The sequence below is a fragment of the Oncorhynchus masou genome, chromosome 23, assembly GCF_036934945.1.
Source record: "Oncorhynchus masou masou isolate Uvic2021 chromosome 23, UVic_Omas_1.1, whole genome shotgun sequence".
Lineage (NCBI taxonomy): Eukaryota > Metazoa > Chordata > Actinopteri > Salmoniformes > Salmonidae > Oncorhynchus > Oncorhynchus masou.
Genome location: NC_088234.1, coordinates 49,980,291 through 50,003,463, shown reverse-complemented (window position 1 = coordinate 50,003,463; position 23,173 = coordinate 49,980,291). Strand labels below are relative to the sequence as shown.

The window sequence follows — 23,173 nt, the reverse complement described above, 5'->3', positions numbered from 1 at the left end:
CCTCGATCTGGGGCTCCACGCAAGATCTCACCCCGTGGGGTCAAAATGATCACAAGAACGGTGAGCAAAATTCCCAGAACCACACGGGGGGACCTAGTGAATGACCTGCAGAGAGCTGGGACCAAAGTAACAGAGCCTATCATCAGTAACACATTACGCCGCCAGGGACTCAAATCCTGCAGTGCCAGATATGTCCCCCTGCTTAAGCCAGGACATGTCCAGGCCCGTCACAAGTTTGCTGGAGAGCATTTGGATGATCCAGAGGAAGATTGGGAGAATGTCATGTGGTCAGATGAAACCAAAATAGAACTTTTTGGTAAAAACTCAACTCGTCGTGTTTGGAGGACAAAGAATGCTGAGATTCATCCAAAGAACACCATACCTACTGTGAAGCATGGGGGTGGAAACATCTGCACATCTGGCTGTTTTTCTGCAAAGGGACCAGGACGACTGATCCGTGTAAAGGAAAGAATGAATGAGGCCATGTGTCGTGAGATTTTGATTGAAAACCTCCTTCCATCAGCAAGGGCATTGAAGATGAAACGTGGCTGGGTCTTTCAGCATGACAATGATCCCAAACACACCGCCCGGGCAACGAAGGAGTGGCTTCGTAAGAAGCATTTCAAGGTCCTGGAGTGGCCTAGCCAGTCTCCAGATCTCAACACCATAGAAAATCTTTGGATGGAGTTGAAAGTCTGTGTTGCCCAGCAACATCCCCAAAACATCACTGCTCTAGAGGAGATCTGCATGGAGGAATGGGCCAAAATACCAGCAGCAATGTGTGAAAACCTTGTGAAGACTTACAGAAAACGTTTGACCTCTGTCATTGCCAACAAAGGGTATATAACGAAGTATTGAGAAACTTTTGTTATTGACCAAATACTTATTTTCCACCATAATTTGCAAATAAATTCATTAAAAATCCTACAATGTGATTTTCTGGATTTTCTTTCTCATTTTGTCTGTCATAGTTGAAGTGTATCTATGATGATAATTACAGGCCTCTCAATCTTTTTAAGTGGGAGAACTTGCACAATTGATGTCTGACTAAATACTTTTTTGCCCCTGTGTGTGTGTGTGTGTGTGTGTGTGTGTGTGTGTGTGTGTGTGTGTGTAAATAACACATACTACTCACACACTTTGTTGGTATTGCATATTTGAAATATTTTCCTGAATTCCTTTCCACACCACTACATTTGTCAGTGCAGAAACATAATGGAAAAAGATGCATACCAAATTAACAAAATATTCAAAACAGGATTTAACCGGATTTTCCAAACCTTTCAATTGAATTTCGTGCAATATCATCTCTATTGTTCTCTGTAAAATGTTCAATGTTGATTGTACGAATCTGAAACGTGTTGATTGATTTAATTACTTATGCATATAATGAATTATCATTTTACCAATCTTTCTTTTGGTAAAATAACAGGCGTTTTGGGTTGTGTGTCAATGCTAGAGATATAAGGAGGATATTACTTAATTTAGTATGGACATTGCCGTTGAGGGCTTCCACCATTTTAAATGTAGTCAACTTGGTTGGGATTCCTATAGGTTGGGAGTGTTCAGCCAATGATCAGAGAGCATTTCCTTCTTCAAATTGGGTTTCCAGGAGCCAAGATTTATACCAGGACATTGGTCCCAAGAAAGACCCAGACCCAGTGAGTTGAGACCATGACAAATTAAAGACCGAATTTGTGGTCTTGAGTTGTCTCAAGAACACTAGATCAAGAGTCAATGGGCCCTTTAATTGTAAGAAACTTAAGTACAGTAGAGTAGGGTACACTATAGTAGAGCACAGCGTAGTAGAATACAGTAAAGCACAGTTCAGTAGAATAGGGTACAGTAGAGCACAGTAGAGTAGGGCACAGTCCAGAGGAGTAAGGTATAGTAGATCACAGTAGGGTACAATACAGTATAGCACATTTGTGCTTTGGCTAAATAGATGTAAATGTTTGCGCTCTTAGACGGTTGGAGCCCCCATGCTGCCTATGCATCTCTATACTTTTTCCTGAGGTATGCACTTGTCCACTATCCAGATGGTGGTCCTTTGTTGCTCAGTTGGTAGAGCATGGCACATGCAACTTTAAAATGGAGATGGCCTCAATGGCACTGCCTCTCTGTGGTGTCAATTGCTTTGCTTGTGACCATTTTAGTTTACACATGTTTACTTCTTTTGGACTTTAAAGAATCCCCATAGCTAACATATGGCTGGCTATCTTTCATTTGGACAGATGTATAGTCGTGGCTAAAAGTTGAGAATGACACAAATATTAATTTTCTGCTGCCTCAGTTTGTACACTCCAGAATGTTATGAAGAGTGATCAGATGAATTGCAACTAATTGCAAAGTCCCTCTTTGCCATGCAAATTAACTGAATCCCCAAAAAACATTTCCACTGCATTTCTGCCCTGCCACAAAAGGATCAGCTGACATGTCAGTGATTCTCTCGTTAAAACAGGTGTGAGTGTTGACGAGGACAAGGCAGGAGATAACTCTGTCATGCTGATTGAGGTCGAATAACAGACTGAAAGCTTCAAAAGGAGGGTGGTGCTTGGAATCATTGTTCTTCAACCATGGTTACCTGCAAGAAAACACATGCCATCATTGCTTTGCACAAAAAGGGCTTCACAGGCAAGGATATTGCTGGCAGTATGATTGCACCTAAATAAACCATTTATCGGATCATCAAGAACTTCAAGGAGAGCGGTTAAATTGTTGCGAAGAAGGCTTCAGGGCACCCAAGAAAGTCCAGCAAGCACCAGGACCGTCTCCTAAAGTTGATTCGGCTGCGGGATCGGGGCACCACCAGTACAGAGCTTGCTCAAGAATGGCAGCAGGCAGATGTGAGTGCATCTGCACACAGTGAGGCAAAGACTTTTGGAGAATGGCCTGGTGTCAAGAAGGGCAGCAAAGAAGCCACTTCTCTCCATGAAAAACATCAAGGATAGACTGATATTTTGCAAAAGGTACATGGATTGGACTGCTGAGGACTGGAGTAAAGTCATTATCTCTGATAAATCCTTTTTCCGATTGTTTGCAGCATCCGGAAAAAATATTATCCGGAGAAGACAAGGTGAGCGCTACCATCAGTCCTGTGTCATGCCAACAGTAAAGCATCCTGAGACCATTCATGTGTGGGGGGTTGCTTCTCAGCCAAGGGAGTGGGCTCACTCACAATTTTGCCTAAGATCACATTTTATTTGGCACATACACATGGTTAGCAGATGTTAATGCGAGTGTAGCGAAATGCTTGTGCTTCTAGTTCCGACCATGCAGCAATATCTAACAAGTAATTTAATGTTACAATTTCACAACAACTACCTTATACACACAAGTGTAAAGGAATTAATAAGTATATGTACATAAAAATGAGTGATGGCCGAACGGCATAGGCAAGATGTAGTAGATGGTATAGAGTACAGTATATACATATGAGATGAGTAATGTAGGGTATGTAAACATTATATAAAGTGGCATTGTTTGTAGTGGCTAATACTACATTTATTACATTTTTTCCATTATTAAAGTGGCTAGAGTTGAGTCTGTATGTTGGCAGCAGCCACTCAATGTTAGTGATGGCTTTTTAACAGTCTGATGGTCTTGAGATGGAAGTTGTTTTTCAGTCTCTCGGTCCCCGCTTTGATGCACCTGTACTGACCTCGCCTTCTGGATGATAGCGGGGTGAACAGGCAGTGGCTCAGGTGGTTGTTGTCCTTGATCTTTTTTGCCTTCATGTGACATCGGGTGGTGTAGGTGTCATGGAGGGCAGGTAGTCTGCCCCCGGTGATGCGTTGTGCAGACCGCACTACCCTCTGGAGAGCCTTACGGTTGTGGGCGGAGCAGTTGCCGTACCAGGCTGTGGTACAGCCCGACAGGATGCTCTTGATTGTGCATCTGTAAAAGTTTGAGTGTTTTTAGTGACAATCCAAATTTCTTCAGCCTCCTGAGGTTGAAGAGGCGCTGCTGCGCCTTCTTCACCACGATGTCTGTGTGGGTGGACCATTTCAGTTTGTCCGTGATGTGTACGCCGAGGAACTTAACTTCCCACCCTCTCCACTACTGTCCCGTCCATGTGGAAAGGGGGCTGCTCCCTCTGCTGTTTCCTGAAGTTCACGATCATCTCCTTTGTTTTGTTGACATTGAGTGTGAGGTTATTTTCCTGACACCACACTCCGAGGGCCCTCGTTGTCCTCCCTGTAGGCCGTCTCATTGTTGTTAGTAGTCAAGTCTACCACTGTAGTGTCGTCTGCAAACTTGATGATTGAGTTGGAGGCGTGCATGGCCTCGCAGGTGTGGGTGATCAGGGAGTACAGGAGAGGGCTGAGAACGCGCCCTTGTGGGGCCCCAGTGTTGAGGATCAGCGGGGTGCAGATGTTGTTACCTACCCTCACCACCTGGGGGTGGCCCGTCAGGAAGTCAAGGATCCAGTTGCACAGGGCGGGGTTGAAACCCAGGATCTCAAGCTTAATGACAAGTTTGGAGGGTACTATGGTGTTAAATGCTGAGCTGTAGTCGATGAACAGCATTCTCACATAGGTATTCCCACTTGTCCAGGTGGGTTAGGGCAGTGTGATTGCGTCGTCTGTCGACCTATTGGAGCGATAAGCAAATTGGAGTGGGTCTAGGGTGTCAGGTAGGGTGGAGGTGATATGATCCTTGACTAGTCTCTCGAAGCACTTCATGGTGATGGAAGTGAGTGCCACGGGGCGGTAGTCATTTAGGTCAGTTACCTTAGCTTTCTTGGGAACAGGAACAATGATGGCCCTCTTGAAGCATGCAGGAACAGCAGACTTGGATAAGGATGGATTGAATATGTCCGTAAACACACCAGCCAGCTGGTCTGCGTGTGCTCTGAGGATGCGGCTGGGGATGCCATCTGGGCCTGCAGCCTTGCAAAGGTTAACACGTTTAAATGTTTTACTCACATTGGCTGCAGTGAAGGAGAGCCTGCAGGGTTTGGTAGCGGGCTGTTCGTGGCACTGTATTGCCCTCAAAGCGAGTAAAGAAGGTGTTTAGTTCTTCTGGGAGCAAGACATCGTTGTCCGCGACGGGGCAGGTTTTTCTTTTGTACGCCGTGATTGACTGTCGACCCTGCCACATACCTCTCGTGTCTGAGCTGTTGAATTGCGACTCTACTTTCTCTATACTGACACTTAGCTTGTTTGATTGCCTTGCGGAGGGAATAGCTACACTGTTTTTATTCGGTCATGTTTCCGGTCACCTTGCCCTGATTTAAAAGCAGTGGTTCGCGCTTTCAGTTTTGCGCGAAAGCTGCCATCAATCCACTGTTTCTGGTTGGGGAATGTTTTAATAGACGCTGTGGGTACAACATCACCGATGCACTTGCTAATAAACTCGCTCACCGAATCAGCGTATTCATCAATGTTGTTGTTTGACGCTATTCGGAACATATCCAAGTCCATGGGATTGAAGCAATCTTGAAGCTTGGAATCCAATTGGTTGGACCAGCGTTGAACAGATCTGAGCACGGGCGCTTCCTGTTTTAGTTTCTGTCTATAGGCTGGGAGCAACAAAATGGAGTTGTGGTCAGCTTTTTCGAAAGGAGGGCGGGCGAGGGCCTTATGCGTTGCGGAAGTTAGAATAACAATGATCCAGGGTTCTTGCCAGCCCGGACGCGCAATCGATATGCTTATAAAATTTAGGGAGGCTTGTTTTCAGATTAGCCTTGTTAAAATCCACAGCAACAATAAATGCTGTCAAATGATGTTCGTCCAGGGCCATCGATGTGTCTGCTTGGGGGGGAATATACACGTCTGTGATTATGATCGAAGAGAATTCTCTTGGTAGATAATGCGGTCGGCATTAGATTGTGAGGAATTCTAAGTCAGGTGAACAAAAGGACTTGTATGTTGTTATGATCACACCACGTCTCATTAATCATAAGGTATACACCGCCACCCTTCTTCTTACCAGAGAGATGCTTGTTTCTGTCGGCGCAATGCGTGAATAAACCAGGTGGCTGTACTGACTCCGATAGCGTGTCTCGAGTGAGCTGTGTTTCCGTGAAACAAAGAACGTTAGTCTCTGTATCTCTGGAAGGCAACCCTTGCTCTGATTTTTGTCTACCTTGTTGTCAAGAGACTGGACATTGTTGATTAGTATACTCGGGAGTGGTGCACGATATGCCCGCCTAGGAGCCTGACCAGAAGACTGCTCTGTCTGCCCCTTCTGCGATGCCGTTGTTTAGGGTCGCTGGCTGGGATCCGATCCATTGTCCTGGGTGGTGGGCCAAACAGAAGATCCGCTTCAGGAAAGTCATATACCTGGTCGTAATGTTGACGCTGCTCTTATATCCAATAGTTCCTCCCGACTATGTAATAAACCCTAAGATTTCCTAGGGTAACAATGTAAGGAATAACACACAAAAAAACTAAATTCTGCATAGTTTCCTAGGAACGTGAAGCGAGGCGGCCATCTCTGTCGGCGCCAGATGTTCATGAATAAAGAATGGTACCAACACATCCTCAAAGAGTAACTTCTCCCAACCATCCAGGAACAGTTTGGTGACGAACAAGGCCTTTTCCAGCATGATGGCGCACCTTGCCATAAGGCAAAGGTGATAACTAAGTGGCTCGGGGAACAAAACATCAATATTTTGGGTCCATGGCCAGGAAACTCCCCAGACCCTAATCCAATTGAGAACTTGTGGTCAATCCTCAAGAGGCGGGTGGACAAACAAAAACCCACAAATTCTGACAAACTCCAAGCATTGATTATGCAAGAATGGGCTGCCATTCGTCAGGATGTGGCCCAGAAGTTAATTGACAGCATGCCAGGGCGAATTGCAGAGGTCTTGAAAAAGAAGGGTCAACACTGCAAATATTGACTCTTTGCATCAACTTCATGTAATTGTCAATAAAACCTTTGACACTTATGAAATGCTTGTAATTATACTTCAGTATTCCATAGTAACATCTGACAAAAATATCTAAAGACACTGAAGAGGCAAACTTTGTGGAAATTAATATTTGTCATTCTCAAAACTTTTGGCCACGACTGTACATCCCAGCAAACAGACTATTTTAGTACCAAAACCGTACTTTACGTATTTCTTGATATATTAGATGTCTGGTAGTTACACTTCTTAAAAATACGTGAAGATGTGTCAACTTGCCTGCAAATATTTTGTAGAAAATTAGTGGACTATTCACCATGTGGCCATTGTTGAGGGGTGCAATCCCTTCACCAGGTGATATTTGTAGGGGTGTGGCTTAAGACGCATTCGTTCTAGTCTTTTAATGTGTGTTTCAGTATTGACATCAGAAGGTGGGACAGATTTCTTTTTAGATGTTTAAAAATAAACAAAACTACCAATTTAGATCGGTACCTTTTATTTCAATATAATAAGAACTCTGCTCTATTGAAATAATAAAAGTAATAAAAAAATGTATTAATTGCTTTATTTTCAAATATTATGTTTAGGAGTCAGGGTTTGGGACAACCACCTTTTTAATAGAAATAGGTGTTTAAACATTTACTTTTTACTATGTAAATTTAACAATATGTTTGCTGTTGCCTTGGATTGAATTAGGTTTTTTAAAATTGTTTTTTTGGGTGTGGGACTGCAATTTGCACCACTTCTTTAGAATCAACCATATTCGTAATTGAGCAATCTTCCTGATTTTCAGGAAGACATTTGTCGCCTCATAGGAAATGAAAACACCCAGAGGTGACGGTTGTCAAGTTGGGGTCTTTGTTCGGTGTTAATGATGCTAGACCATTGCTTATTTTACCTAACTCACTTTCAAGTTAAGTGGAGATTTACACTAGATATTGTGAACTATTGCTAATGTAAGTAATTCAGTATAGAAGCTGATGTTGTTTAAGCATGGCTAATGTGGTTATTTAGGGAAGGTTGTATTGTCTAAATCTATTGGATTCTAGGATTAAGCATGTGTTAAAGCTTCCGTTTGCTCTTCTCCCGTTTGTGTGTCTTGGCAGTGAGCTTTAGTGGGAGAGTAGCAGGCAGTGCGTGCGTGCGCGGTTTGCTGACTGGTGTTCATTTATGGTTAGACTAACAAGGAGTAAGGAATGGCTGTAGAAGCATAGACTCTGAGGATGGGGTCTGGGTGCGTGTATGAGTCCAGTCAGATTTCACAGTTGCGTGTGTGTGTGTGTGTGTGAACTCAGTTAATTTTGTGTTCATGCGTTTGAAACAGTGACCTATACTGGATATGACTGGTCTGTGGAAAAATTCAAAATTGGACTTTGTTTTGCATGGCTGGATTTATTTATCTTGTAAACTTCAGTATCAGCGTGAGATGTTTTAGGCTAGAGGATGTTGTGAGTTTGGCGTCTCTTCTGGTTTGTTTTGTCTAGAAATGGGTATTTTTCTCTTTCCTTGTCTTGGCCAGTCAGTAAAGGGGAAGTGGCTCTTCGGAGGCGAGGGTGGACACACACTGGGAGGTGACTAACATTTTCCCTGCTCCTGAGTCTGCAGGAATGAGTGAAAAGTAGTCTCACGCAAATACAAGAAATGTACACACTCTCACTCGGTTTCATTTCTTTCTCAACTTGGTTGCTTCTATCACTCTTCCTTTATCCCTCATCACTGATCATTCTCCTGTCTTTCTGTACTGTAGCTGATCGACTCATTTGCCTGGGAGATCGGAACTCTGAAGAGGGAGGTGGTGCAGAAGGCTGAGCCAGCAGAGAGGGACCCAGAGCCTGTCATACTACAGGGGTAAGTGTGTGTGTTTAAAACAGACCGGCAAACTGACTGACAAAATGGTTCTTTCTGTACATCCGTTTACTCCAGTACCAGTATGATGAGAAGGCTTGCTTCAGCCTCCTTCACGTTAGTTCTTCATGTAGAACTCACATTAGCTGTGCATGTTAGATGGAGAGGAAACAGTGGAAGACATTCAAATGGGGATTGTTTCGTTAAGGAAGGAGTAGAATATCCTTTCAAACCTCTGTTGCTTGTTCAAATGTCATAACAACAGTGGTTAAATTCATTGTTACTGGATGCTTGATAGGAATGATTGATGATGATGATAACGATGATGAGTGCCAGTTTGAGTAATGTTGATTTTTGTTCCACTGTAATTCCCGGTGTCCACCAGCAGGTGTGGATAGTGTGCTCTGGTCATTCACGTAGTAGAGTTTCATAATGTCATTGTTGACAGGAAGTCAGAGGGATCTGACAGTGGAAAGAGTAAAAGAGTATAGGATTTTCAAAGTGAACACCAAGCATATTTGTGTAAATTAGATTATGGGTTACAAAAATGGGTTACAGGTTACCTGACATTAGGTACATAATAATGACATGTAGATTATAATAAAATATACCCAGTATTGGCTTAATTTTGTCGATTGCTAAATATTAGTGCTGAGCGACTAATGATTTGAGGTCGTTTCGGTTCGATTATAAAAAGGAAATTGCGTTTTTCTTACATTTGTGAGTGCATACATTTTTGTACTGGTCACCTGTGGGAATTGAACCCACAACCCTGGAGTTGCAAGTGCCATGCTCTACCAACTTATTGTGTGGGTTGAATGCTGTAACAACACAGAATAAAACAATGAATAAAAGTCCCATGATGGTAGTGCCTGCCCATTACTGCTGATCACTTATTAACCATTTATTCATATTCAAATATTTCAGTTATTGTGTAAATTACATTTGTTTTATTTGACTTTATTATTTCATCCAACTCATCTCTATACAGCTGCTGCCTAATGCTGTCTGACAAAGTCACTATTTAGTAGTTCTTCAAAGTAAATAAGGCTTTTATAACTGCTGAATACCAACTATCACTTAGATCAGGGATGGGCAACTCTGATGGGGGGTTCGGGCCCCCCCAAAAAAACAATATTCCTAATGAGGGGCCGCAGTGGCTCGTGGGTCTGCGTATCCAGCACCCATTTCTGAAGAAGTGGTGAGGGATACGGGCCTCAATAAGTGTGCTTGCTTTGCGTCATTTCATTTTTAGATGTTGTTGGGTACATTTGTCCTTCTCCACTGAAGTACTGTTCCTCCTGGGCCATTATCCTTTTCTCAGTATTGAAATCCATGTATAACTATGATTCACCTCAATATTACTAATTGACTCCCATGCTAATGTATTACATTCCAGTTTTTATTATTAGTCTGTGTGTATCTATTTGTGTATGTGCACTTGTGCATGCTTGCTTTTCTGTGTACGTGTGGGTATTACTATCAGGAAACATATAGGATTTGAAAGGTATATTTCTAATTCTATCTCTTCCTCTCCCCATCTCTCTCAGGCTGGATGGGGAAGTGGGAGGTCTGTTTCTACAGGCTCCTCCCTGTGTTGGTGTGGGGGCACGGCTGGCTGGAGCTAGAGATTCAGGCTACGACTCGTTGCGTAGAAGGATGAGTGTGCTGGACAGGCTGGTGCAGACGCACGTTGTGTGGCTGCAGCTGGGACTTAACCATGCAGACTCCACAAGCATACTGGAACCGCAGCCCACCGGGGTGAGACCAGATACACTCAGTCATTCTAATATGTTTAAAAAAAATGTTTTTTACTGATTGTGAAACAGGAGTCAAGTTTTACATGGAGTTTCCATGCATAAAGCTTACACTGTTTTACAAGATAATCAATGATACATCTCATCTAAATACACAGTAGTTTAGAATTGTATCTCACCACTCAACCATTACATTTTGATCACTTATTTTTTTTAAATGTTGATCCTTTATTTAGCCATAGAGGTCACACTGATTTCCATCTCTTTTTTTAAAGCTGCATAGATAGTCAACACAACATAAAACATCTCGCATAGATGGTCAACACAACATAAAACATCTCGCATGGCTGTTTCATTCCATTTAAAGAGCAGAGCCATTTATTTGACAGCCATTTCCGTTTAGGTAATGGGGGGAATACAGAAACCAGTTTTAGGTGCATCAGTTACTTGACCCTACCATTAAACTCCTATTCATGCAACAACAACCTCACAATACGCAAAGACATCTCAACAATGGAGGACTAATGGAGACATATACTTTCAAAGTATCTGATATTCTCCATTTCAATGTTTTTATTGTTGTCTGTGTTTCTCAAGTTGCTTGTTTACCCTGTCTGCAGACGTTTTTGGTGAGGAAGTCGACTACCCTGCAGAGGAAGGTGATCTCTCTGCGTATGCATCAGGACTCTGAGACACCCGTCAAAGACTTCCCTGTGAAGGAGAGTCAATACAGTAAGCACCTGCCTATTCATTCCCACCTGCCTATTCATTCCCATCTTTATCATTCAAATGTATCCCGCAAATAACTGTGGTTATTATAAGCTTATTAAAAAAGAAAGAACAATTTCCCTCTGATCATTTGAATATTCTATTCTAATGTATGCCTTTTGCTCTCTGTGCATTTCCACTTGGGTTTGCTGTGTTGCTGTCACAGTTTACTGCCGTCTAGTACAATATGTGACGTCATCCTGGGCCTCAACATTCTCTTCTCTCTTTCTACTTACATGTGGAAGACATTTCAGTTGAATGCATTCAACTGACTATGTATCCCCTTTCATTTCACTTTCCCTGCTCCGAGGTCAATGCCGAGAGCGTTTGGAGTTTCCCAAAAACCTATTTCCTGATTCTTATCTAGTGAAAGTAGTTATGTGTTATGTAGTTAAGAGTCACACAAACTGCAACCTTTAACAAGGCTTAATATAGCCACATCTTGTTGATGTTCTTGAAGTGAATAGAAAAATCTTATTAGGCTATTTGTTGGGTGTGTTATCCCAGAAAATGTCTCACCAGGTATTTTTGCCTTTCTTTATTAATGCGATGTAGCCTGGTAAGTGTGATGGCCTGTTGCAGCTTGTAAATGCACCAAATGCCTACTAGGTGTAGGCACACCCATTCAGCCATGCCAGCACGCCAAGAAAACAGACTTACCCTTCTGCAAATATGTGAGCAACAGTTAGCTACTCTCATGATAATGCTAGTGGTGTGTGTGTGTGTGTGTGTATATAGTATGACATAGTAGTTCCCAAGTAAAAACATCACTCAAACTCCCATCTAGGAATATTGCCATGCTTTTGTTCTGATTATGCAAGTACAGCTTTGCTCCTAATTTTGAAGTTCCTTAAATATAAATGTATCCCTTCACAGCATTCTCCTTGGAGGGATCGGGCCTCGGCTTCGCAGACCTGTTCCGTCTTGTGGCCTTCTGCTGCATCAGCAGGTAACACACACACTACCTCAAACACTACCTTTCTCATCCTAGTTATAAATCACATATTCCTTTTGAAGAGGAACACATGGATCCCAGAAGTTACTGAAAGAACCATGCTTCAGTTGAAGTACAGAGAATGGCATTTACTGGCCACCTCATCACTTCACGTTATTGCACTGAGGCTATTGCACTGGTTTCTTCAAAAGCTAACAATGTCAGTCGAGTCTGCACTATAATAATTCTAATTACATATTGACTTGGTTAGTTGAACAAGCTCAAGGCTTTTCAAACAATGCTATTAAAGCTTGGCTAAAACATGGAGGCTGAGCTTGATTGAAAACACATTCTTGTCTGGTGATGGTGGTCAATGGCAACATGTCAAGGCCACAAATCAATAGGGATGCGGGGTGGAAAGCAGGAAGTGTCTGAGGAAGAAAACAGGCCTTGAACTGTCTGTAGCTTGTGTTTACGTATAGAGACTGGAACAAAACTGCAAACAAAACATAAGGGGTCATAAATGATCATGAACTTTGTACAGTATGATTTCAACTGAGTGCATGGCTCAAAGTTCTCAATTCTGTTAAGAATTTTTTGTATTTTAATTAGGATTCCCATTTAGCTGTTGCAGAAGCTATCTTCCTAGGGTCCACACAAAACATGAAACATAAAATGAATAGACAAGAACAACTCAAGGACAGAATTACAAGGATTTGTACCAAAGACAATTCTAAGTTTTAAAGATGTTCAGGACCAATTTATTATTGGCCACCCATTCCAAAACAGACTGCAACTCTTTGTTAAGGGTTTCAGTGATTTCATTAACTGTGGTTGCTGATGCGTACATGATTGAATCATCAACATACATGGACACACATGCTTTGTTTAATGCCAGGTCATTAGTAAAAATAAGAGTAGAGGGCCTAGAGAGCTACCCTGCGGTACACCACACTTTGCATGTTTGACATTAGATAAGCTTCCATTAAAGAAAATCCTTTGACTTCTATTGGATAGATAGCTCTGAATCCACAATATAGCAGAGGTTGAAAAGCCATAACGGATATGTTTTTTTCAACAACATGTTGTGGTCAATATCAAAGGCTGCACTGAAATCGAACAGTACAGCTCTCACAATCTTATCAATTTCTTTCAATCATCAGTCATTTGTGTCAGTGCAGTGCATGTTGAGTGCCCTTCTCTATAAGCATGCTGAAAGTATGTTGTTATTAATATGTTTACAGAGAAATAGCATTGTATTTGGTCAAACACCATTTTTTCCAACAGTTTGCTCAGCAGAGCTGGCAGAAAGCTTATAGGTCCATTGTTAGAACCAGTAAAGGCGCTTTACCACTCTTGGGTAGCGAAATTACTTTGGCTTCCCTTCAGGCCTGAGGACAAGGACTTCCCTCTAGACTCAGATTAAATATATGACCACCTATGACAAAATAGCAGCCTTATTCTGCTCTTGAAATTATGTTGGTTACATTTTTTTTCCATGATAATGTCAATTAGAGCTTAGTAAATGTGCACTTCAGACTCATAAGTTATCTGAGACACAGGAAGAACAGGGTGGGGTGCTGAGCCTCTTGGCCTGTGTCTGTCTGTCTGCCTCTCTCTCGCTCTATGTGTATGTGTCCACTCCTTCTCTCTCTAGCCCAAGAAACCACACATGGGACAAACACTAGTTAGGAAAGGGCTGTTTGGTCACCCCAATTAAATGACTCACTGTAGGGACAGTGATTTATTCCCTATTTCTTACTCTCACTCCATTTTCTTTTTGTCTTTCTCACTCATTTTCATCTCACATATTGACTCTGTCTGCCTCTCTCTCTCTTAGGGATGTCTTGCCATTCACCCTAAAGCTTCCTGAAGCCATCTCTGCAGCCAGGACACCAACAGACTTGGAGGAGGTGGCCAAGCTAGGAGCAGGTGAGTGTCCACTAGACTGATACTATGCGTTTGTATTGATAATGCATGTCTGAAGCATGAAGATTAAAAGTGTAGCCTCCCTTTGTATCTGGATGGTCATTGACTGCCTGCTAGTTGACTTTCGTTGCTTTAGAAAAGTATTGTTACTACCTTAGGTCTAATCCCACATCTGTTCTGTTTAAAACCAAGCTTTTCTTCCTCAGGGTGTTCTCGTAAATCACATTTAACCACATTCTCCAAGTTAAACTAGTAAAAGCCCAAAGTGACATGGCTCAATGAGTCACCCATAATAACAATGCCTCTCTGAGCCCCAAATCAGTGCTGCTCAGCTGGGCACATGATCAGGAGAGCACTGGGGCTCTGGAGCCCCTGAGTAGGCCTCACTAGGGTATTAAACCACAGACTCGGTCATGAACCACTCTCTGTGCAATGTGCTCTCTGTGCCAAAGCCATAATGTTACTTTGCCTGGCTGCATCTGAAAGAGTTGATATACAGTACAGGCATATACTAGCCTCTGCAAAGACACTGATTTGATAACACCCTTCCTTTGGTGTGGTTTTGAGTGATCTTCACACACAACAGCCCCACTGTCTATTTTTCCCTATGAGTAATGTGAGCAGACTGCCTTGAGACTTGAACAATGATTGTGTGGACGTAGATGAGCGTCAGTGAAGGTTCACATATATTTTAATGACATTCATATAGGTGACCATGCCGGAGATGAGCTGTGTGTGTAGGTAGGCTATGTCGCGTCACTGAAATGTGGCTTTGGACAGAACAAAAGACATCAGTGCTGAGTTGTGACGTCTGGATCGGTAACTGCACCTGTGACGTGGGTCTGATTCAATACAATGGGGATGTGTCCTTCTATGCTTCAGAGAAAGTCGACTCTTTCTTTCATTCTGTCGGTCTCTATTCAACCCTTTGTCAGAAGATGAGCTTGATTGAAAAATAAGTACACAGTAGCTGGACGTACTAGCAAGGCTTGTTAAAGAAGTTTTTTCAAGCAGCGAACCATTAGCTGACATTTCTGTCTTTCTTTACCAAGAGGCTAAACTTTGGCCAAGAATGAATTCACTTTGTCATCTGTCTGAATTTCAGGTTTCCTCCCCTCATTGTCCTCAGCTCACCCTAGATTTTCCCAGCTGCCAGTTTTAGACAAAGACATTTCCCCCGTTAGGCCACACCCTCAGTGTCTCAGGGCAGTGTTCAGGATGAAAAAATGTTCTGCATCGTTCAATTAAACGGAAATGGTGATGTTCTGAACGACTAGTTGAAAAACTGTGAGGGGTTGTGGTTTGGGGAACACTCCACTGCCCTTTTAAATACCTCTCTTATTGCTTCAAGCCACACCCCACCAAACGGAGCAAACGTACCTCAGTCTGTTCAAGAACACTGAAGAATGTTTTGGGGAAACGTTCATTACAAACCATCAAGCAACATAGCAAATATTTAATCAAACTGAACTCAACACAGGTGTGTTACCTGGGATACAGGGTTTCTGCAACCAGTTTAACCCTTGCCTCCCCACATCCCACCACATCAGTTATTGTTAACACTTTGTGGATAAATGTGTGATATTTTGGTCCAAGACAAGTGATTTCATGTCTGGAACAGAACCTTCATCAATAATAATATTTTCCAGAACCCAACAAAATATCAAAGATGAAATACCACTGCTATTGTTGACAAGGAACAAAAACTGACTTTAAAGGTAACCAGGGGTGGAACTTTGACTAGGGACGGGAGGGTCATGTCCTCCCACAATGGGTTGGGGGTTATCTTTGTATGCATTTCTTTGATTGTTTTTATACTTGTAATGATAAAACTAAATAAAGTTGGTCACAAAGCTCACGTGTCACACAGGACTCGTTAGACGGGACTGACAAAATCGCACAGAATGACTTGGGGAAATTAATTGAATGTAAGTGTGATCTTCCTATGAATTTTGCTTCAGCAGTTGAACCGTTCTGGCCATTTTCAATTATGACCCCATGCCTGAAATATGACTCTCAGGAACACAGAATGGTTGGGGGAAATGAATTTATATTCCGTTCTAAGAAAGATGAAATACACAATGATTGCCTGAGCTTTCTTCTGCTTTCCTGAATCTTCCAATACCTGTATGATGCACTTCAATAACTTCTAAGCACACTTCATTCAGACTGAAACATCTTTGTTATTTATAAGGCCAGATTCAAAAGTGTAATCAAATAATTATTTGTTTCGGATGCCCCCAAGTGTCCTAAAATAATGTGAAGGTCCGTGTTATCACTGTCTTAAAGGCCCAGCGGAGTCAACATGTGATTTTCTTGTGTAGCTCCTGTTCTGAGCACATCATTTAAACATATGCTGGAGTGTATGAAACTACATGTTCCAGGGCTAATGTTTTTATAATTGGTGTTTTTGAGGGAACCAAATAAAATGTTAAAGGATATCGTCACTTTTTAGACTTTTTTTTCTCTCCATTTTCCCTGAATTAAGTCTTATGGGGCCAGGAGAGGCTGTAATCCACTGTTTTGTTTCAAAAGCCACTGCTTGAACTAGATTAACCACAAACCATAGGGATAGTGGCAAGCTCAGTGTTCAAAGTTACAAAACAAATCAACTCTCATACTTAGTTTGAAGTTACTTAGAGGTGAATTGGCCACAACATTTGAACATGGTGAGCTTTATTGTTGCCCAAAGTTAGCTCAAGATGACAGTGGCTTTTGAAACGAGATATCTTAGAGTCATAGAAACATTAAACGTTGTCTGGCTAATTAAGTTTGAAGACATTTGATATAGAGGGAGTCTTCATTAAGACCATCAAAAGCTACGTCTTTGTACTTAACATTTGCTTTTTTTAAAGCTGCTAATTCTGTTCTATGTGCAACAAAATATTGATTATTGCATTACATTTTCTCTAGTTCAGTCTTATGAATCACTTAAATTGTGTTGAAATGCAGGAAATTAGCTTTAGGTGGAGAAAATAAATTCTGGAGGAGTACCCCCTGACAGGTTTGGTCTCCACCCCACCTATAAAACTAAAGTTCACACCAGAATGTAACCGTGAAAAATGCAAGAGCTGCCAAAATGGAAGAATAACAAAAACAGCAGAGAAAAATAAGTCTTGAAGGAGGAATGGGGCAGGAAAAACTGACAGAGCTGGCGAGCAAGGGGTTGAGAGCAAGAAAAGGGGGGAGGAGAGAGTGCTCTGTTGACATTCCGCCCCCATGCACTCGTTATCATGTGTGAGTCATAAGTCTGTGTGAGTGAGACATGACAGCGAGGCTTCAGACTGGACGGCAGTGTGCTCTAGAGGTCTCTCACACTAGTAAACTAAAATCAGAGCTGGTCTTTGTCTGCTGATGTGAGAACAGTAAGTCAAAGTTTCTCTGGTCTTACATTGTGATGTGACTTTGGCTTAATCTGGTACGGCTTTGTCTTTTTTTCTAGAGTCTCTGCGTTTTGCTCTGTCTAGTACAGCACTGTAGTATATGCTCTTCAGTTGGATGTGTCTCTTGCTGTAGGTTAGTTCTGTCATATGCTGCTTTTTTCAACTGCAACACCAGTGTTACACTAGGTACATTGTTTCCGTAGCTAGGGCTGACCGTGAGGACTTCTGAAGAGCCGAATCAACAACCTCTGCATAATCTGAACAGTTGCTTTGTGAGAAGTTGTTCAAGTTCACAGTTAGACTCTTATGTAAATGAAAGCTGAAAAGTACCAGTGGCCTGGCTTTGGCCCCAAGTAAGAGAAGGTCCACCGGAGCCAATGTCCAGTGATACTCGAGTTCTGGCCCGCGTAGATGGAACAGAAATTTCTGAGCCTTTTGAGTAAAACACTTGGGTAAATCCTGTATGGAAATGCACCAATAGTGTCTTTGGTTGGTACATAGCTTTGGTTGCTAAGTTGGTGGCTGTGTTGAGTAGTGACCAGCGCTGATCTTTCTAAGTCTTCTATGGTTATATCATACTGATTTGGAATGTTATTGTGTTGCTGTTATGTAGACTGGTATGGTTGTACTTATTTGCAACAATGTGTTAATATGCTTTTTTGTATTAATACTGTAATGTAGGCATTGGCAACGTGGTATGACAGTAGCTTAATTAACTCGATGGTCTGTCTGTGTATTGGCATTGTTTTATTAGCATACTTTTCAGTTACTACGTTGTTATTGTAGCCTCTGTTAATGTAGAACATCACTGCATGTTACTTTGTGTTGATATTATATTACAGTGTTATGCTATCCTAATGTTGCTCTGTAGTGTAATATCAGAATGACTGACTCCTGCAGCGTTAGACCAGTAATGTTATTGTGAGTTAGGGCAATATTGAAATAATGTAGCCATAATATTGGCATGATGTTAGTGTTATCTTACTAGTGCTGAGTGATTTTAGGTTTTTAAACAACTAATTGAGCAACGTCAGTTCAATTATTTGAATTCCATTTCATTCTGTTTTTTTCAGTGTTCTCAATGCGCACATTGCACAGTCCCCCCCCCCCCCCCCCCCAAAAAAATACTCAGCAATTTACACACAATACCCCCAAAAAAACAAAGTGAAAATAGTTTTTCTTTATGTTTGCAAATGTATTAAAATTAAAAAATAGAAATACAATATTTACATAAGTATTCAGACCCTTTGCTATGAGTTTTGAAATTGAGCTCAGGTGCATCCTGTTTCCATTGATCATCCTTGATGTTTCTACAATTTAATTGGAGTCCACCTATGGTAAATTCAATTGTTTGGACATGAATTGGAAAGGCACACACCTGTCTATATAAGGTCCCATAGTTGACAGTACATGTCAGAGCAAAAACCAAGCCACGGGGTCGAAGGAATTGTCTGTAGAGCTCAGAGACAGGATTGTGTCGAGGCACAGATCTGGGGAAGGGTACCAAAAAATGTCTGCAGCATTGAAGGTTCCCAAGAACACAGTGGCCTTTATGGTAAAGTGGCCTGACTGAAGCCACTCCTCAGTAAAAAGCACATGACAGCTTGCTTGGAGTTTGCCAAAAAAAAGGACTCTGACCATGTGAAAGAAGATTCTCTGGTCTAATGAAACCAAGATTGAACTCTTTGGCCTGAATGCCAAGCGTCACGTCTGGAGGAAACCTGGCACTCACATGATGCTGCCACCACCATGCTTCACCGTAGGGATGTTTTTCTGCGACAGGGACTGGAAGACTAGTCAGAATTGAGGCGAATATGAACAGAGCAAAGTACAGAGAGATCCTTGATGAAAACCTTCTCCAGAGCGCCCAGGACCTCAAATTGGGGCAAAGGTTCACCTTCCAACAGGAAAACGACCCTAAGCACACAGCCAAGACAACGCAGGAGTGGCTTCGGGATAAGTCTCTGAATGTCCTTGAGTGGCCCAGCCAGAGCACGGACTTGAACCCGATTTAACATCTCTGGCGAGACCTGAAAATAGCTGTGACGCTCCCCATCCAACCTGAGAGGATCTGCAGAGAAGAATGGGAGAAACTCCCCAAACACAGGTGTGCCAAGCTTGTAGCGTCATACCCAAGAAGACAAGAGGCTGTAATCACTCCCTAAGGTGCTTCAACAAAGTACTGAGTAAAGAGTCTGAGTGCCTAATATAAATGTTATTTCAGTTTTTTTTTTACGGTTTTTGCTTTGTCATTATGGGGTATTGTGTGTAGGGTGATGAGGAAAGAAATCTGTTGAAATCCATTTTAGAATAAGGCTTAACAAAATGTGGAAAAAGTAAAGGGGTTGAATATTTTCTGAATGCACTGTAAATTAGATGTGCAATGTAGTAGGGAGTTATAGTTTCCAACAGGCCAATATTTTACATAATTACCACAGAAAATATGGTAGTTAAAACCTCTTGAAACTCCCCATCCCGGATCCGGGATCGTGAATAAAGCCTCAGGCTCATTAGCACAGCACAACGCAACGTTAACGATTTCTGAAAATCGCAAATAAAATGAAAATAATGCGCCTGCTCTAAAGCTTAGCCTTTTCTTAACAACACTGTCATCTCAGATTTTCAAAATATGCTTTTGAACCATAGCTATTCACTAATTTGTGTAAGAGTATGCTAAGCTAGCTTAGCATTTTGAGTAGCATTTAGCACGCAACATTTTCACAAAAACCAGATAACCAAATAAATAAAATCATTTACCTTTGAAGAGCTTCGGATGTTTTCAATGAGGAGACTCTCAGTTACATAGCAAATGTTCAGTTTTTCCTGAAAGAATCTTTGTGTAGGAGAAATCGCTCCGTTTTGTACATCACATTCGGCTAACGAAACGAAAATTCACCGACAACGTCAAACTTTTTCCGAATTAACTCCATAATATCGACCGAAACATGGCAAAAGTTGTTTGGAATCAATCCTCAAGGTGTTTTTTCACATATCTCCTTATTGATATATCGTTCGTGGAAGCCTGCTTTCTTCTCTGAATTCCATGGAAAAATACTTGCAGCTGAGGTTTGCGCACCAATTTCGGCGCAGGACACCGGGCGGACACCTGGTAAATGTGGTCTCTTATGGTCAATCTTCCAATGATATGCCTACAAATACGTCACAATGCTGCAGATACCTTGGGGAAACGACAGAAATGGCAGGCTCATTCCTCTCGCATTCACAGCCATATAAGGAGACAATGGAAAACGGAGCCTCAAAAATCCTGCTAATTTCCTGGATGCCGTTTCATCTTGGTTTTGCCTATAGCTCACGTTCTAGGGCACGCACAGAGAATATCTTTGCAGTTCTGGAAACGTCAGTGTTTTCTTTCCAAAGCTACCAATTATATGCATAGTCGAGCATCTTTTTGTGACAAAATATCTTGTTTAAAACGGGAACGTTTTTCATCCAAAAATGAAATAGCGCCCCCAGAGTTTCAAGAGGTTAACTACAATGACCATAATCTATTGCCCTCCTACTTGTCTGTTTCTTTTATGCCTGTTAGGTTAGTGTGTGGGGGGCAGACATGGAGAGGAAGAGAGCAGAGAAGAATATGTGACAGAGCAGTTGCTTAATTTCTCTCCGGGAAAATACATGATCTAAGTGATTAAATGTTGGAATAAAAGTATGCCTGATTTACTTTGAAGAAATACTAAATAGTGACTGTCAGAGAGCGTAGGCAGCAGCTCTATAGAGTGGAGTTGGATGAAATAATAGTCATCAAATAAAACAAATGTAATTTACACAATAACTGAAATATTTTATTAAAGTGATGTGAATAAATGATGGGTAATAAGTGATAAGCAGTAATGAAGTCACGACTATCATCTGACTTTTATTAATTGTTTTAGTCTGTGTTACAGCATTCAACCCACAATGCATAGTAGGCTTGTCAGGATACCAACATTTTACAAATGACACGATACCAGGCCAAGTATCACAATACCAAGTAGTTTCACATTGAATTTAACTTCAGTGTTCAGTGTATAATAGAATACTGTATAAACTGGCTGATTGGCTAATATTTGCTAAGGCCTACCAGTTACTTGGCTGGAGGAAGGAATACTGTATGCATGGATAATGTCATTATGCATGTATAATGGGAAAACACTGCATCAAACCTTTACTCTTCAGTTAAAACACACTCTCCCTCACTCTCATATAGACACACACCACTCGATATCCCACCAATACATACACTGCTCCCAGCTTTTAAAACGATAGGCTCAAAACAATTGAAGGAGTACCAGAAAGAAATTGATTTTTGGTTTAGTTTAGGCTTACATTTGGTCTATAGGAATCTTACCTTTTGAAGCACATCAGATTCTTTTCCTTTCTTCCTGTTAATCAAATTTGCCTAAACCTACTGTCAAAATACCAGGTTTTTAGCTAGAACAACATTGTTATCAAACCCGTGATTGGCGACCCGCGATTAGTTTAAAACCGCCCACGACATGGTTTGTGAAATTATGTAAAACGCGTGCGAATCACAGTAGGAGAAAAAAGGCATCTCCGGTGATATGGGTGATCTTTTCTTCACTGTTTAGACTAGAGAAGTCGTTTTATTCGCTGTAAAGCTACAAGCATGCCTTTCACAAAGCTGTGCTCCATTTCCCCTCTGACACTGAGGCTGCATGACGGGGGAACTTGCAAAGACTCCTCAGACTGGTCTGTTCTCTTCATTATAACGGACGATGAAATTATACAATGTATCAACATTGCTTGCATGGCGCTGCTCCAATGTAGCAAATCAAATGTATTTATATAGCCCTTCGTACATCATCTGATATCTCAAAGTGCTGTACAGAAACCCAGCCTAAAGCCCCAAACAGCAAGCAATGCAGGTGTAGAAGCACGGTGGCTAGGAAAAACTCCCTAGAAAGGCCAAAACCTAGAAAGAAACCTAGAGAGGAACCAGGCTATGTGGGGTGGCCAGTACTCTTCTGGCTGTGCCGGGTGGAGATTGTAACAGAACATGGCCAAGATGTTCAAATGTTCATAAATGACCAGCATGGTCAAATAATAATCACAGGCAGAACAGTTGAAACTGGAGCAGCAGCACGGCCAGGTGGACTGGGGACAGCAAGGATTCATCATGTCAGGTAGTACTGAGGCATGGTCCTAGGGCTCAGGTCCTCCGAGAGAGAAACCGGATAGGACAGGAGAAGTATTCCAGATATAACAAACTGAACCTAGCCCCCGACACAAACTACTGCAGCATAAATACTGGAGGCTGAGACAGGAGGGATCAGGAGACACTGTGGCTCCATCCGAGGACACCCCTGGACAGGGCCAAACAGGAAGGATATAACCCCACCCACTTTGCCAAAGCACAGCCCCCACACCACTAGAGGGATATCTTCAACCACCAACTTACCATTCTGAGACAAGGCCGAGTATAGCCCACAAAGTTCTCCGCCACGGCACAACCCAAGGGGGGTCGCCAACCCAGACAGGAAGATCACATCAGTGACTCAACCCACTCAAGTGACGCAACCCTCCTAGGGACGGTATGAAAGAGCCCTAGTAAGCCAGTGACTCAGCTCCTGTAATAGGGTTAGAGGCAGAGAATCCCAGTGGAAAGAGGGGAACTGGCCAGGCAGAGACAGCAAGGGCGGTTCGTTGCTCCAGAGCCTTTCCGTTCACCTTCACACTC

At 42.1% G+C, this 23,173-nt stretch overlaps 1 protein-coding gene across 1 annotated transcript in view; it reads left to right on the top strand.

The window, feature by feature from the left end:
* Window positions 1-23,173, top strand: part of rin2a (Ras and Rab interactor 2a) — a 71,589-nt gene that overhangs the window by 35,857 nt on the left and 12,559 nt on the right. Inside the window, exons 3-7 of the mRNA XM_064932419.1 lie at window positions 8,607-8,707; window positions 10,255-10,465; window positions 11,082-11,193; window positions 12,106-12,178; window positions 14,004-14,095. Of these exons, the coding sequence (XP_064788491.1) occupies window positions 8,607-8,707; window positions 10,255-10,465; window positions 11,082-11,193; window positions 12,106-12,178; window positions 14,004-14,095 (589 nt within the window). The remainder of the gene's footprint in view (window positions 1-8,606; window positions 8,708-10,254; window positions 10,466-11,081; window positions 11,194-12,105; window positions 12,179-14,003; window positions 14,096-23,173) is intronic.